The 14,150-nt window shown below is 52.4% G+C and overlaps 1 protein-coding gene across 9 annotated transcripts in view; it reads right to left on the reverse strand.

The window, feature by feature from the left end:
- The window catches only part of OTOF (otoferlin), a 112,374-nt gene that overhangs the window by 14,133 nt on the left and 84,091 nt on the right, over positions 1-14,150 (reverse strand). For 6 of the 9 annotated variants that reach the window (XM_075750238.1, XM_075750237.1, XM_075750235.1 and 3 more), the window contains 13 exons: positions 13,921-14,037; positions 12,547-12,699; positions 11,878-12,067; positions 11,356-11,480; positions 10,658-10,792; positions 8,332-8,493; positions 6,573-6,692; positions 5,262-5,423; positions 4,817-4,979; positions 3,735-3,865; positions 2,361-2,390; positions 1,583-1,717; positions 1,141-1,207 (listed from right to left, as the gene is read on the reverse strand). In XM_075750238.1, the coding sequence (XP_075606353.1) occupies positions 1,141-1,207; positions 1,583-1,717; positions 2,361-2,390; positions 3,735-3,865; positions 4,817-4,979; positions 5,262-5,423; positions 6,573-6,692; positions 8,332-8,493; positions 10,658-10,792; positions 11,356-11,480; positions 11,878-12,067; positions 12,547-12,699; positions 13,921-14,037 (1,690 nt within the window). The remainder of the gene's footprint in view (positions 1-1,140; positions 1,208-1,582; positions 1,718-2,360; positions 2,391-3,734; positions 3,866-4,816; positions 4,980-5,261; positions 5,424-6,572; positions 6,693-8,331; positions 8,494-10,657; positions 10,793-11,355; positions 11,481-11,877; positions 12,068-12,546; positions 12,700-13,920; positions 14,038-14,150) is intronic. The other 3 variants (XM_075750240.1, XM_075750239.1, XM_075750236.1) reach the window with 2 other exon arrangements.

A 14,150-nucleotide genomic window follows, 5' to 3' on the forward strand; every position in this document is an offset into this window, starting at 1 on the left:
CTTCACAGAAGACAGAAAGAAAACAATGGGGGACAGAAGACACCCCCCAGCAGCTCTGCCATGATAGCAAGCCCAGGAAGAAGCTGCTCAGAGTTGTCTCCAAGCTCAGCAAGACCTGGTCTCGTCTTTCTCGTCATATCAAGACTAGTCTTCCAAAAGAAACCAGGCTCTTTATTTTTCTCAGCTAATGGATTTTGCATTGTCTGGGCATGACAGCAACCCACTGTCATGGGGACATGGGACATATGGAGGGCATGGATGAAGGTCCTTGGGGAAACCCCTCCAAGCCCTGCTAGTGGGACTGGCAAGGAGCTTCCAGGCTGCAATTGGACAAAGTCACCCTTGACCAACACATCCCAACTCATCAGTATTCTTGGCCCACATCACTCGTGGTACAAAATTTATCTCACCCAACTTTAGATGTATGCAGCTCCCCATCTGACTTCCTTCAGAGGAAAACACATTTAGGGCACAGCTCATCTGATCATAACAAAGTATTGAAAATAGGTCAGAGAACTTCCCCTAAAAGTACATATTTTTCTTCACTGCCTGTGCTAGAGCAGCAGATAAGGAGGCCTCTACGTGCAAGTAAAAGCACTCAGGTTAGATGAATCCCAGACCTTTTGCCTGGTTGAATCTTCTCTTGCAAAACTGGAGAAAAATTTTTAAAAAATGAGGATGGAAAACCCCATGAAGGTGATCTAGAAGTGTCTATTACTTGGTGTGCTCCACAGACTTCAAGCACAGAGTCCTATAGCTAACACAGCTGCATGGCCAAAGCGATGGGACTTCCAATGACATATTAACATGTCATTGCACAAAAATGTCCTCGGACATTAACATGGATCCTGGTCATTAGTCTGCATTACTTGGACATGGCCTTCCTCCCAGCATGGACGGGTTGGAGGCTGCGACAATACCATGCTCTGATTTGGATTCACCTGGCATCAGCATCTTAGCCCTACACCACCCACACCAAGCTTGCATTCACAAAAATTCATCCTTCACGGGCATGTACAACACATCTGATTTGGTAGAAGAGCAACAGCGTGCTCCTAAAGGGGTGTTCAAGCACCAAAAGGAGTCCTGGTCCTACCTTTCCCCGCCATGCTCTCTCTCTCTCGTTCGTGACCTGCTTACCCTCTGCAATCTCCATTTCTTCCTTTTCCTCTGCTTCTGCTGCGGCTGCTTCCTGCTGCCGGAGTTGCTGGCGGAGAAATGAAGCAAAGAGAGAGTGGGTGCTTGTGCCGAGGTCTCTGTGGTCACTGGAAGTGCCCAGTTCAGAGTCACAGCTCTCTCTTCCCATCTGAGCAGTGCTGGAGAAATCAAAGTTGCTGAGCACAGCCTTGCAATACCTATGCCCAAGTACGAACCAGGGCACCCAGAGTGCACCCAAGGAAGAGGAATCCTGCTCAGCTCTGCTGAGTAAAAAAAAGCCTTGCCGACAGTCGGGCAAGGTTAGCAAGGAAAGCAGCACAGCCCCAAGCATTTGGAAGCAGCTGGAAATAGGTGAGACCACACAGGCAGGAAACATTTTCCTCTCCCCTCCTCTACACAGGCCCTTCCTCCGCTCTACACCCACCTCCTTCATAGTCTCAATTGAAGCAAAATACTTGGACCACCAGTCCAGCATGCTCTCGTCTGGCTCCTCCTCTTCTACTTCCTCTCCTCCTCCTCCTTTCTTCTTCTTTTTCTTTTTCTCCTTCTCTTCCTCAGACTGCAGGGACAAGGGAAGCAAAGACAGAGAGGAAGAGGGATCAGCCAGAAGTAAAATGTCTCTTGAGGTGCAAAGGTGGTGGGTGAGGCACCCGAGAAGACACATCCCTCCTGCCTGGGTGGCCTCATTAGCACTTTCCCCCATTTACAGCCTCAGAGACGGAGGCACAGAGCAGCAAAGGAAGATGCCCGAGGCTCCAGAGAGACACAGAGTCCCGAGACATCGCCTCCTGTCCATCACCCCTTTCATCCATGCGTTTTCCAGGCTACAGCACCTGAATCTTGCCCGGTAGCAATCCTCGCTCTGCCCGGCAAAGCACCCTGGGTCCACTCAGAGGTGCAATAAAGCCTTTTGCAGCTGGTATCTGGTTGTGCTGGGAATAACCAGCATCTTTCCCACAGCCTGCTCCTCCTGGGACTGAGAAGTGCTGGCCCCAAAGAGCTTCTCGGTTCTCAAGGACCAGACCACTGCCATATCTATTGAGTAGACAATACTGCTCTGTCTCTGCCGTGGGATGAAGGGGTGCTGGTCCTGATCTATCTCAGGGTTGGTGAGGACGCATGGTCTGTTGAAAGCTGCACAGAAGGGTTGGATGGGGAGTGGAGGGTTGGGAGCAGGGATGCAAAGCAGATCCATCACTTACCACGTCAACCTTCACCACTGCATCAGAGTTCTGCCGCCCGGGGTGGAAGGGAACAGGGAGAGGGAGAGCAGGTTAGCAGCGCAGCCTCTGCTGAGTACAAATACACACTGGCACACACATGCGTTTTAGAAGTCACAGACAGCTGCCCAGGGATGAAGGAACCGAACGCCTTGAATGAAGAGCCCTGGCTGGAAAAGCTCCGCGTACAGTGGATGTGTTCCAGACATGTCCATGCACACACCCCTGTAGCTCCTCTTGCATGAGGAGCAAGAACCTCATATACATGATATGGTTCTTGTGCACATACGAGGAACTCTACATATAGCTGCATATATACGTAAATGCACCAGGGACCTTGTGGGGTGTATGTACGTGTATGTGTCTGTACACGTCTGCTCGTGAGGCTTTGTATGTGCCATAGCCTTTCTGTAAACACGCACATGTGAGAGGCCACGCGTACTTGGAGTCCGCAACACGCCTGTAGCACGCATATGTGCGTCTGCTGCTTGTCTGGGGGGGTTCTGTGCACATATTGCTGCAAAGGGCCTCCTGCAAAAAGAAATCTGTTTCTTTTTGTGGAAGAAGCTCTGGAACAAGTACAAGAAGGAGTTATAATTCCTGTTCTGGGTAAGAAAATGGGCACAGGCACATTCAGTGTGTGAACAAACCTGATGCCATGGGACACACTGCCTGTCCAATGCATACAGTGCCAAATTTTCAGGGCAAGCACAATAGGTCTAAAGAGCTTTGGCTGCCTCAGACTGACTCTGTGTGGCTGGGTCAGCTCTATGCCACGTGCATCTGCTGTGTCCTGTACGGCTCAGACGGGCTGTACAGTGGTTGTGACACCGTGCCGACCACCCATCCATACTGCCGAATGGGCATTTCAAAGAGCTGACGTAGCCATCTGAGTGTCTCAAAACGATTGTAAAAAGGAAAAATTATCAGGGAGATCTGTGTCACCCTGGCTGCTTGCAGAGACTGTGCCATGCTTTGAAAGGGCAGGATTGCTGCAGCTGTGCAGAGGGGGAATTTCTGATGGGTCACTTGGGTACCCGTTGGTCACAGATGGCAACAGGGTTGTGCTCATAGGTGCTCATTCCCACCTGACTGTTGTTGAAGAGAAACATAAAGCTGTCTAATTTGCATAGCCCAGGACAGTCCTTTTCCGAGCAGCAAGCACCAGCTAATTTCAGAGAGGACAGAGAGGCCAATTTGTAGGACTGATGATGACCCAAAGCCCTTCATTCCAAGCATCACCCCAACTCCATGTTCAGCAGGACAAGGAGGCCTCTGTTTAGGCGGAATCCCTCAAAGACTGCCAGTTCAGTGAGGAAAGAGATGCTAAAGTGGTGCTGACATACGGATACTCACAGCTTCCAGCTTCACCATTGTCTCCATCTTCTTGATGGGAACCTCAGGTTCCATATTGACAACGATCTCCCCTGTGGGGCGAGAGCGATGGGCCCTGTTGGCCATTGCCAGATAGCCATTGAGGTGTTTAGCTGGACAGAGGACAGAGAGAGAGAAAGAACAAGAGAGAAGGATAGTGTAAAAGAGAAACTGAGAGCTCAGGTGAGGTCCTACAGGGTTCATGCAGGAGTGATGATGTGTGACCGCCTTGTTCAGAGAAGAATGGAGGAAATGAGCACAGACCCTTACAGCATGATTAAAACCCCTTCTCCATAGCAAAAGAAAGCAAATGATGAGAAAGGATTTTGGTTTTTTCACCTGCACCCGCGTCCAGAGGAGAAGAGGCAGAGAAGATGATTGCCCTGAAAGTATCATCTGGCATGGACACAACTACAGATCCAGACCTCCGGCTGCAACCAGGGATGGCCCTTGGCAATCCCCCCGCAGACCTCCTGTCTCTGCCCAGCCAAGAGTGCCTCTGCTTCCACCAAGGACTGGGAGGAGATGAGCAATTCCTGTGGCTCACCAAGCCCTTAGCTGCTGTGCTGGGTGCAGGGAAAGTGGGTTTGTGATGGCTTTTGCTGTGGGAAATTCTCTGGTGCTGATAGATGGGATGGTGGTTGGGATTGAGAGGGCGGGCACCCCCAGCCCCAATCTAACTGTCTAGTCTTTACTCTCGTAACAGCGGCAGCAGGCATGGGGCATGGCAAATTCACCTTCCATTCTTGAGGAACATTTGGGGAGTGTAGAGTCATGAAGACACAGAGATGTTAGAGGTGAACCAGCCATTCTTGTCTTATAGGTATCAGAGGGAGCACACAGTGATTGCAGTGAGACCCACAGATCAAATAATCTAAGGGAAATCATGGCCTCACACCCTGTGCCTTCTCACTCCCTTGACTGAAACTCTGAATCACTGCTTAACCAACAAGCAGGCAATATCCCATAGTCCTTACAACCCTCTACCCATCTCCCTCTTCTCCGTGCGCAATGCCCCACCAATGACCCATACCAGCCAGGTCCCCATGGCCCAAGCCTGGTACCTGTCATATTCCAGTGCTGAGCTTTCTTATCTGGTGGGCGGTAGATGAACTTTCGCAGGGAGCTGACAGCATGGGACCCCACCAGGGTGTAACGCCCAAAAGCCCGGCAGTCCACCACCCGGATGTTGAGAGGTGGATGAAGCAGCTCATTCTCCGGAAGGTCCTGGGAAGCGAAGGTATTCTGGTCATGGGCTGTGGGATGTCTGCTTTGGTAGTTGGAAAGGCTAGCAGGGACTAAAGCAGGGACTGTGTTGGAGGAAGAGGTCTAGAGCAACTCCAGCAAAGCATGGTTTGGGAATCCTCAGAGAAAGGCCATCACCAACTGGGCTGGAGCTCACATCCTCCGTTGCTGTGGGGACACTGAAGCAAGGGGCTAGGAGCCGTTGTTTGGGCTCCAGAAAATCTGAGTTTCAGCTGAGGGCTCAGGGGAAGAGGAAACACTCACCACCTCGAACCACTTGACCAAAGTGCTGAAGTTGGGGTTTTTCTTGTAGTTCTGGATGAGGGCTGACTGGACCCCCTTCCCAGCACACTCAATGTCCACACGAGGCCGGTCCACCTGGGCCAGGTTCACTCTCTTCAGATCCCTCAGCCCCCAAAACAAGATCTAGAGCAGGAGGAGGAAAAGGAAGAGCATGAATGTGAGAGGGACTGCCCCTGGCTGGAGCTGGGCTGGAGCCAAAGGAATTGGTTCTCCATATCCTCCAGGAGCAGGGATCCCATTGCAAATGTCATTGCCCACACAGTGGTGGATCCCCGCGGTATCTTCTCCTCCTCCACATGGCTCAAGGCTGCAGCACAGTCTCTTTCCGACATCCTACATAATCCATCCCACACCTGATCTGCAGCAGTCTAAGATCTCCAGCCTGCTGCCCTTGACTCCTTTTTCTGCCTTTCTCCCTTTCTAGCCTTTTAGAGCCACGGGACTCCATAGAACAGGACCAGACCAGCTTTGTCCATCCACCGTGGCTCTTGATTCAGCATTGGCATCATTTTGTCAAAATGGTATCAGTATCACTGGGGAAGCTTACCTCTCCCTTCTTGGGATAACAGACCACCGCCGTGTTCAAAAGTTCCCCTAAACTGAGATTTTTTTCCACCTCCTGATTCCCCATGGTTGTATTCGCCTTGCACATCAGAGGAATACAATTTATTTAACCAGATGCAAATGTCTGGAAGACCAGGAGCCAGGATCCTTTTAGAGACCTGGAGAGCTGGTCAGCAGCATCTCACCTGAGCAGACACACCTAGAACTATGGGTGAATTCCACACTGAAGGTCACTGGCTGTATCACCTGCGTCACCACCATCTACCAAGACAACCAAGGGAGAGGAACCCTGATTGGATGCATCATCCTTGAGATATCTACAGATACATGAGAGGCATCCCACCCTTGATGCCTGAGATTGGTGGGGTGCAGCTCACCTGACCTGCGTGACTGCTTTGGGTGCAGATGCATTACATGCATCTCTAGGGCTGAGATGCAATGCAGGGCACACAAGTGCCATCCACTTGTTATGGTGCCCACGTTTAAGACAGCAAGGAGTGATCCAGTTCCATGTTCTTTTAAGGCTGCTGCAGCCTCGCTCCCTGTGCAGCCAGCACAGACAGATCCTTGCAGTGCAGACATCTAGTCTTAATGCCCAGCTAGTCACCAGAGCCTCAAAGATCCCTCCTGGCCTTCAAACATGCATGGACATGATCTCCTGCCCCACACAACGCCAAACATTAAAATTTAGTGCTCCAATAAAATTACCTCCACTCTGTATTTACTCAGCACTGGCCGAATCCCCAGTGGCACTGGCAGGATGGGGCCCCGGTCCATGTCTGTGGGGCCGCTGATTGGGGGCAGGTCTGACTTACCCCCGGGGCCAATCTGGAAGAGATGCAGTGTGGATTAGGATCTGTTTTCCTTTGAGCATTTTTCAGTCTGTCTCCGCTGTAACCAGCACACCCTGGTCTCATGCGCGGGGTCTTTGTTGTCTCAGAGGGTGCAGGAGCAGTGGGGGTTGGTGAGCACCCAGCTGACTGTACGGTGCAGGTACTTTGGGAAAAGGCATACACATGAGCAGAAGGTGCTGGGCAGGGCTGTGCTTCCACACAGGACAGACCCAGCAGCAAAACAAACTTCTCAGCCCACTAACGCACCTCAACCCTAAGGCTGTTCCTTTTCTTCCTACAAGGAGTTGCATCTGCCTGGGTTAGGTGTGAAGAGATGCAGAAATGGTCCAAGAGCTCAGCCCAGGAGCAGGTTTCAGGACCCATTTCCAACCCAGGGCACGAGGGAGATCAAATAGCCCATGCGAGCCATTCCATAGAGCAACCACCCCACCGCAAGGAAAGTTGGGAGAAAAAAGGGCTCAGACAAGCACCTGCCCTGGCAGACAAAGGAGACGGGAAAAGCACCTTGGGGAGTGGGACACCAGGCTCAGCAGCAGCCTGCAAGGCTGCCCTGATCTCACCGTCGTCATAGGGCATCTGAGGACACTGCAGACAGGCAGGCATGTAAAGCAAAGTCTCCTTTGAAATAAAAGAGGACCCAGAGGTGGGGGAAGCACGTAGTCCCCAAGGGTCCGCACCTCCCCAGGCACTGCCTGCTCCCAGCACGCAGAGATGCAAGGCCAGCCTTGGGACCACTGCCCCTGGTGCTCAGCTGCGTTAGAGGTGCCTGTGGCGGGTTGGTCCTTGCACATCGGAACCCACCAGCACTGTTCTGGGTTTGCTGGAGCCTCTCTCTTTTCAGCTGGGATGCCTCATGCCCCCTGCACACCAGGAGACTGCTGAGACACGTCCGTACAAATACAGCAGTGTCAGTGGAGAGGAGGCACGAAAGTGGGAAGGTTGAACTCTGCCACCCTCACAGACCATAAGGCTAAAATGTCACCATATTCTTGGGATGCTGCTATGAATTCACACCCTTTTTCCTGAGACCTTCAAATTGGCATCTCTGAGAGCACCAAGACTCCCATTGGCATCTCCTGCATCCCAGTGATGTTGCAGAGAATTTGGGCTAACACAACAGTTTTAGTGGGGTGTCCTGTCCAGCAGGATGCCTGGGACTCACTGCACATCATCTTGACCAGGATAACTGGGCAGGAGCTGTTCTCTCACTGGGTTAGCAGCTGTGCTAAATTCTTCTAGCTTTTCTAGGATGCATGTACTACCTGCTCTTTGCAGCACCTTTAAAATTGAAAGAAGGGAGATGTAGATGAGCTCTGAGGCAGAAATCCTTCCCTGTGAGGTGTGCCCTGGCACAGGGTGCCCAGAGAAGCTGTGGCTGCCCCTGGCTCCCTGGCAGTGGTCAAGGCCAGGTTGGATGGGGCTTTGGGCAACCTGGGCTAGTGGAGGGTGTCCCTGCCCATGGCAGGGGTGGCACTGGATGGGCTGTGAGGTCCCTTCCCACCCAATCCAGTCTGTGATTATATATATAAGCACGAGTTAAGCCCCACTCCCTTGCAACCCTCCATCCCATCCTTTCCCTCCCTCGGTCTGAGGTGGCTCTGGCCAGCTGGTACCTGGAGCAGCTCGAAGGCAGCCAGCAGGTCACCTGCTGTGGAGTTGCCCCGGTAGATCTGGTAGTACTCCAGCTGCGGGGGGAAGCGTGGGGGGCAGTAGTGCTCGTCTGACATCTTCACCACCGGTTTGGCAAAGGTGCGTCCCATGAAGTCAGCTTTGCCCTGGAGAGGCAAAGAGAGCACTTGGTTTGCTGATCCAACATGAGGTCTCCCAAGTTAGCCCCACAGCTCTCCCCATCGTGGTCAGAAAAAGACCAGCCCGCTGAGCATGGGACACAAAAACTCAGTGCCAGCTTTCACTCCTGGATTCTTCAAATAAGGTGAAGTCTTCACTGGCAGCCTCTCTTCGCACACATCTCAAGTAGATGGACACAAGACAGGGACTGCAAAGTCCCTCCCACTGCAAGAGAAGACCAGATTTGTGACCACCTGAAGAACCTGAGCATACATAAGTCTGTGGGACCTGACAAGATGCATCCCAGAGTCCTGAGGGAATTGGCTGATGTAGTTGCCAAGCCACTCTCCATTATATTTGAAAAGTCATGGCAGTCAGGTGAAGTTCCTGTGACTGGACAAAGGGAAACATTGCACCCATTTTTAAAAAGGGTAGAAAGAAGGACCCTGGGAACTACCAACCTGTCAGCCTCACCTCTGTGCCTGTGAAGATCATGGAACAGATCCTCCTAGAAGCTATGCTAAGGCACATGGAGGACAGGTTGGTGATTTGAGCCAGCCAGTATCGGTTCACTCATGGTAAGTCTTGCCAGACCAACCTAGTGACAGTCTATGATGGAGTGACTGCATCAGTGGATGAGGGAAGAGCTGTGGACGTCCTCTGTCTGGACTTCTGTAAGGCCTTTGACACGGTACCCCACAACATCCTTCTCTCTAAATTGGAGAGACACGGATTTGATGGGTGGACTCTTCGATGGAGGAGGAATTGATTGGATGGTCGCATCAAGAGAGTAGTGGTCAACGGCTCAATGTCCAGATGGAGACCAGTGATGAGTAGTGTCCCTCAGGGGTCTGTACTGGGACCAGTACTTTTTAATGTCTTCATCAATGACATGGTGGGATCGAGTGCACCCTCAGCAAGTTTGCCGATGACACCGAGTTGTGTGGTGGGTCGGCACGCTGGAGGGAAGGGATGCCATCCAGAGGGACCTGGACAGGCTGGAGAGGTGGGACCATGTGAACCACATGAAGTTCAACCAGGCCAAGTGCAAGGTCCTGCACGTGGGTCGGGGCCATCCCAAGCACAACTCCAGGCTGGGCAGGGAATGGATGGAGAGCAGCCCTGAGGAGAAGGACTGGGGCTGTTGGGGGACGAGAAGCTCCCCATGAGCCAGCAATGTGTGCTGGCAGCCCAGAAAGCCACCCGTGTCCTGGGCTGCGTGTCCAGCAGCGTGAGCAGCAGGTCGAGGGAGGGGATTCTGCCCCTCTGCTCCGCTCTGCTGAGACCCCCCTGCAGTGCTGCGTCCAGCTCGGGGGTCCCCAGCACAAGAAGGACATGGAACTGTTGGAGCCAGGCCAGAGGAGGCCACGGAGATGCTGCGAGGGCTGGAGCACCTCTGCTCTGGAGACCTCAGGCTGAGAGAGTTGGGCTGGTTCAGCCTGGAGAAGAGAAGGCTGCGGGGAGACCTTGGAGCCCCTTCCAGTCCCTGCAGGGGCTCCAGGAAAGCTGGAGAGGGGCTGGTGCCAAGGGCAGGGAGGGACAGGCCAAGGGGAATGGCCTGAAGCTGCAGGAGGGCAGATGGAGATGGGATGGGAGGCAGCAATCCTTCCCTGGGAGGGTGCTGAGGCCCTGGCCCAGGGTGCCCAGAGAAGCTGTGGCTGCCCCTGGCTCCCTGGCAGTGTTCAAGGCCAGGTTGGATGGGGCTTTGGGCAACCTGGTCTAGTTGAAGATGTCCCTGCTCATGGCAGAGCAGCTGGACTAGATGAGCTTTAACGGTCCCTTCCCACTCAAACTATTCAATGATTCTATGAAGGAGGTGACCTAGGGCTGAGGTGAAGGAAGGACAGCAAGGAGGCCAGGGCCGAGCAGCTGTTCTAAAGGGAAAGACTCAGGTAACATCTCCTTGCCTCCAGCCTCACAAAAGCTCTTGCTTCATTCTCCAAAACCAAGATATCATTAAGTTGAGTCTGAGATCTTCTCAGCAGCAGAAGCTCCTAGTCCATGCCATGGAAGATGTGAGGGGGACCATCTTCCAAGGGTCAGGGGAAAAGCTGCTTCTCACATCTTCTGCACCATCTGCCTGGCGTCTGACTCAGGAGAGATTGCAGCATCTAAATCATAAACATTTTCCTTTGCTGGGATTCATCTTACCACTGTGTCCTGGTCATAGATCTCAATGACAATTATGGGAGGGTCATCTCGCATCTCATGAGCTTCTCCATACAGCTCCACATTGTCGAAGACCAGCAGCTGGTCCCAGGTTGGGCAAAGGGTCTCATTGAGAACCTGGAAGAATAGGAGAATAGGAGATACTTACTGCTCCAGATAGGGGCAAGGGCAGCAGACAGGGCATTGACCTCAGCTGCCTGGCAACACTAGTGGGCTGCTGCACATTTTTTTGGACAAGTGAGCCATGGGGTATCTCCCAAGGATTCTTCTGAGAAAAAAACCCCAACAACCCAACAGCAGGCATGCAGACACAAATCATTCCCAGTGTCCACCAGGCTTGCTAAAACTTGGCAGCCCTCATGTCAGGAGGGGACGATACAAAACCCACTTCAACATGCTCCAGTTTCTCCTAACCAAGCAGGTGGATCACAGCCACAGGGATGTGGGATACCTGTGTGCTGGTGCAGGGGGACATGTTATGAAGGTGCTTATGGGGAAGGGGCTCCTGGAGACAGTCAAGCCCACGTGCCGCAACTGTTTTCCACACCCCAGGACCCCATGATCAACCTAATCCATGATTCACTAGCAGTAACGAAACCTGCAGCAGGGGAGCAGGATGGAGAGCTGATGGGACATGCAAAGCCAGAGCCCAGCCCTGCAGGTCAGGAGATGGTGTTTACCTCGGTGCATTGACTCTGGGAGATGAAGAAGACTCGTGCAAAGGGATCTGAAAGGCCACTGCTGTCGGCCGCAAATAAACTCCTGGCTTGGTACATGTGGGCTCGCAGCTGGAAAACCTGCTTCTCTGCAAGAGAGAGGGGAAGTGGGACAACTTGATACGTGAGCCTGGAGCCCAGCCATGGGGGTCATCCTGCAGAACGAGGTCTCAGGGGTACACTTCTGCTCAGGGCCAGCACTGCTGAAGGATATAGGTTCAAAGCATGAGTCCCAAATGAATACGACTTCCTCGGCGTCCTGCTCGCCATATGCAGAATGACAGCTATGAACAGGGTAAGGAAGAAGGTGCACAGTTCCCACACCCCAGCTCCCCATGGGAGCAGTGGGGGACCCCAGACTGAGACAACTGAAAATATTTCCCCCTTAGCTCCTGGAAGCCCTTGGTCCAAGTGGTGTCCAGCCAGGCTCCCTCCTGCCCTCTCCATCTCCTGTCCCCAGACCCACTGCAGGCAGGAAGTTCTTACTGGTGTAAAGGAGGCTGATGGGTGGGAAGGATGGCAGGTTTTGGCCTCTGGCAGTTTTCTTCTCCTCAAAGCCACAGGGCAGGCCACTCAAGAAGTCTTTGCGCTGTTTGTTGAGGCCCAGCCACAAGTACATCTCCATCTTGGCCTGAACTGTCCAGCCAGCAGGTCCAAACCCCCTCTTCCCAGGTAGCTGGGCACAAAGGACAGAAGAGTTTACATGGATATAGGGAAGGCCTTAGAGATGGATAGACCACCTCTCGCAGCATTCAACTCCTTCTGGTGCATTGCATTTACTGCTGCCCCTTAAAACTGGGACCCAGCCCTCACCATGTTGGATCATGACACTACTCTGTCTCATGCATTAGCTTCTTCCCACCATGTTGGCTTCCTCTTTCTAAGCCAGCATCCTCTTTTGTGGCCAGCTGGATCAAACATCTCTCTCCTTCCAGACATTTCTCACTTACCACACTGGTTAAGATGAGTGGTTCACACTTCTAGCAGCAAACTTCAACCCCTACCAGTAGACTATGGGTCTGTTTTGCCTAGTACTCAAGTCCCAGCAAAACTAGATACACAGCACTCTCATCTCCATCTCCCATCCTCCCAGTCTGTCCTTCCTCCACCTCCCTCCTCTTGGCTGCGGTTCCCCCAGGGAAGACAGACGGGCACCTTGAGGAAGATGGTCTTCACTTTGGCGCAGTCCTTGCCCATCTCCTCATCCACAATGGAGTAGAGGATATCCTTGGAAGGGACGCGGGCATAGGCAATGCGCTTGTTGTTGCTCATCATCCAGATGAAGATGTCGGGAATAGTGTGCTGGGGCTGTGAACACCAGCGAAGAGCCCTGTCAGTGTCTCAGCTCTTTCTGACCCCTGAGGCACCAACAGGGCTGGAGACCTTCTGAAGGCAAATTCAAGAGATGCCACAGGAGATGGATGTACGTATTGCCACATTGAGGCCATTGAAATGGTTTTGAGCCTCCCACTGCAGAAGCTTTTCTGCTTAAGAAAAGCTGCTCAGAGATAAGCTCAGCAGTGTGAAGCCTAGCAGGAAGGAAATTGGGATTTACATTTGTTCTAGTTTTTTTTTTTTTAAAGAAATTGATTAGAAGACTAAATATTTTCCTTTTCTCTTCATTCAGTGGCCATGGGGACTATAGGGCTGGGGCCATACCTTCATTCCTTACTAGGGAAGAAGTTCCCTGTCTGGACAGGTCCCATCACACCTTATAGCCTGGTTTATGTTCCACTGTGGTGAGTCAAAGCCAAGGAAGGCCTTGCTGGAACAAGGGATATGTAGTTGAGGCTGGGAGCCTGCCATGGGAAATGAGAACAGGAGATGCAACCACAGCTCCCATGTGGGCCAGTAACCCCCAATGGCAGACCCAGTCCTAAACAAAACATATCAGAGGAATGGTATAATTTTCTGAAAGAAGGAAAAAATATTTTGCAGATATTTGGAAAATATTTTCTTTGGAAATGCTGGGAGCAACTCTAATATACTGGACTATTATCTCTTACCCGTGAGCTGGAGTGAAGCAAGAGTACGCTGCAGCAATAAAAATTAGACGGTTTGAGTTCTGCAAGAGGACAGAGCTTTATCCCACGGCCCTTCAAAGAGCCACTTACTTTAACAACTCCCTACCTAGCCAGGATCAGAATCAGCTCCCTGCTGCTGATTTTAATGCTGCGTGGACATGTGCCACCTTCTGATGACTGATCCCCCGGGGAATTGCATGGCCTTGCCATGGCTGAGGCTGGCAGAAATGCCTTCAGCTCAGCTGCAAGAGGACCCAGCTCTGTTACCGGTTGGGAACGTCTCTTGAGTTTATTTTAGCGCTGACTCGTTCCAACCCAGCAGTGCACGAGCAAGCCCGGGAGGCATGAGGCAATGCATAGACTTGGAGAGGCTCCTTGCACAAGACCTGGGCCACTGGGGACCTCTCCTGCTTGCAGGGTTTGCAGAGAGGTCTCCATCCATCGCAGGCTGCTGTCACCATGTGCTGACCCAGCTAACACCCTCTCTCCGTGCAGAGGGACTCACCTCGTCTGCCAAGAACCGGAGCTTCTGCAGGAAGTTTTGCACCAGCTTCAGCTTGTCTTTCATGGTGTTCTTCTTCACCTGTGACCGCAGAGTCGTGGCTTGCTGCCCCATGTTCTCCTGCGGTTAAAGGGGAGCCCAGGACATCATGTAAGTGAGAGCAGAACAGAGCACGGAGAAGGGAGCAGCACCAGGCAGGTCCCTGGTGTTTGACAAGGGGTGGTGAGGAGGCG

Source organism: Balearica regulorum, chromosome 3 (assembly GCF_011004875.1).
Source record: "Balearica regulorum gibbericeps isolate bBalReg1 chromosome 3, bBalReg1.pri, whole genome shotgun sequence".
NCBI lineage: Eukaryota > Metazoa > Chordata > Aves > Gruiformes > Gruidae > Balearica > Balearica regulorum.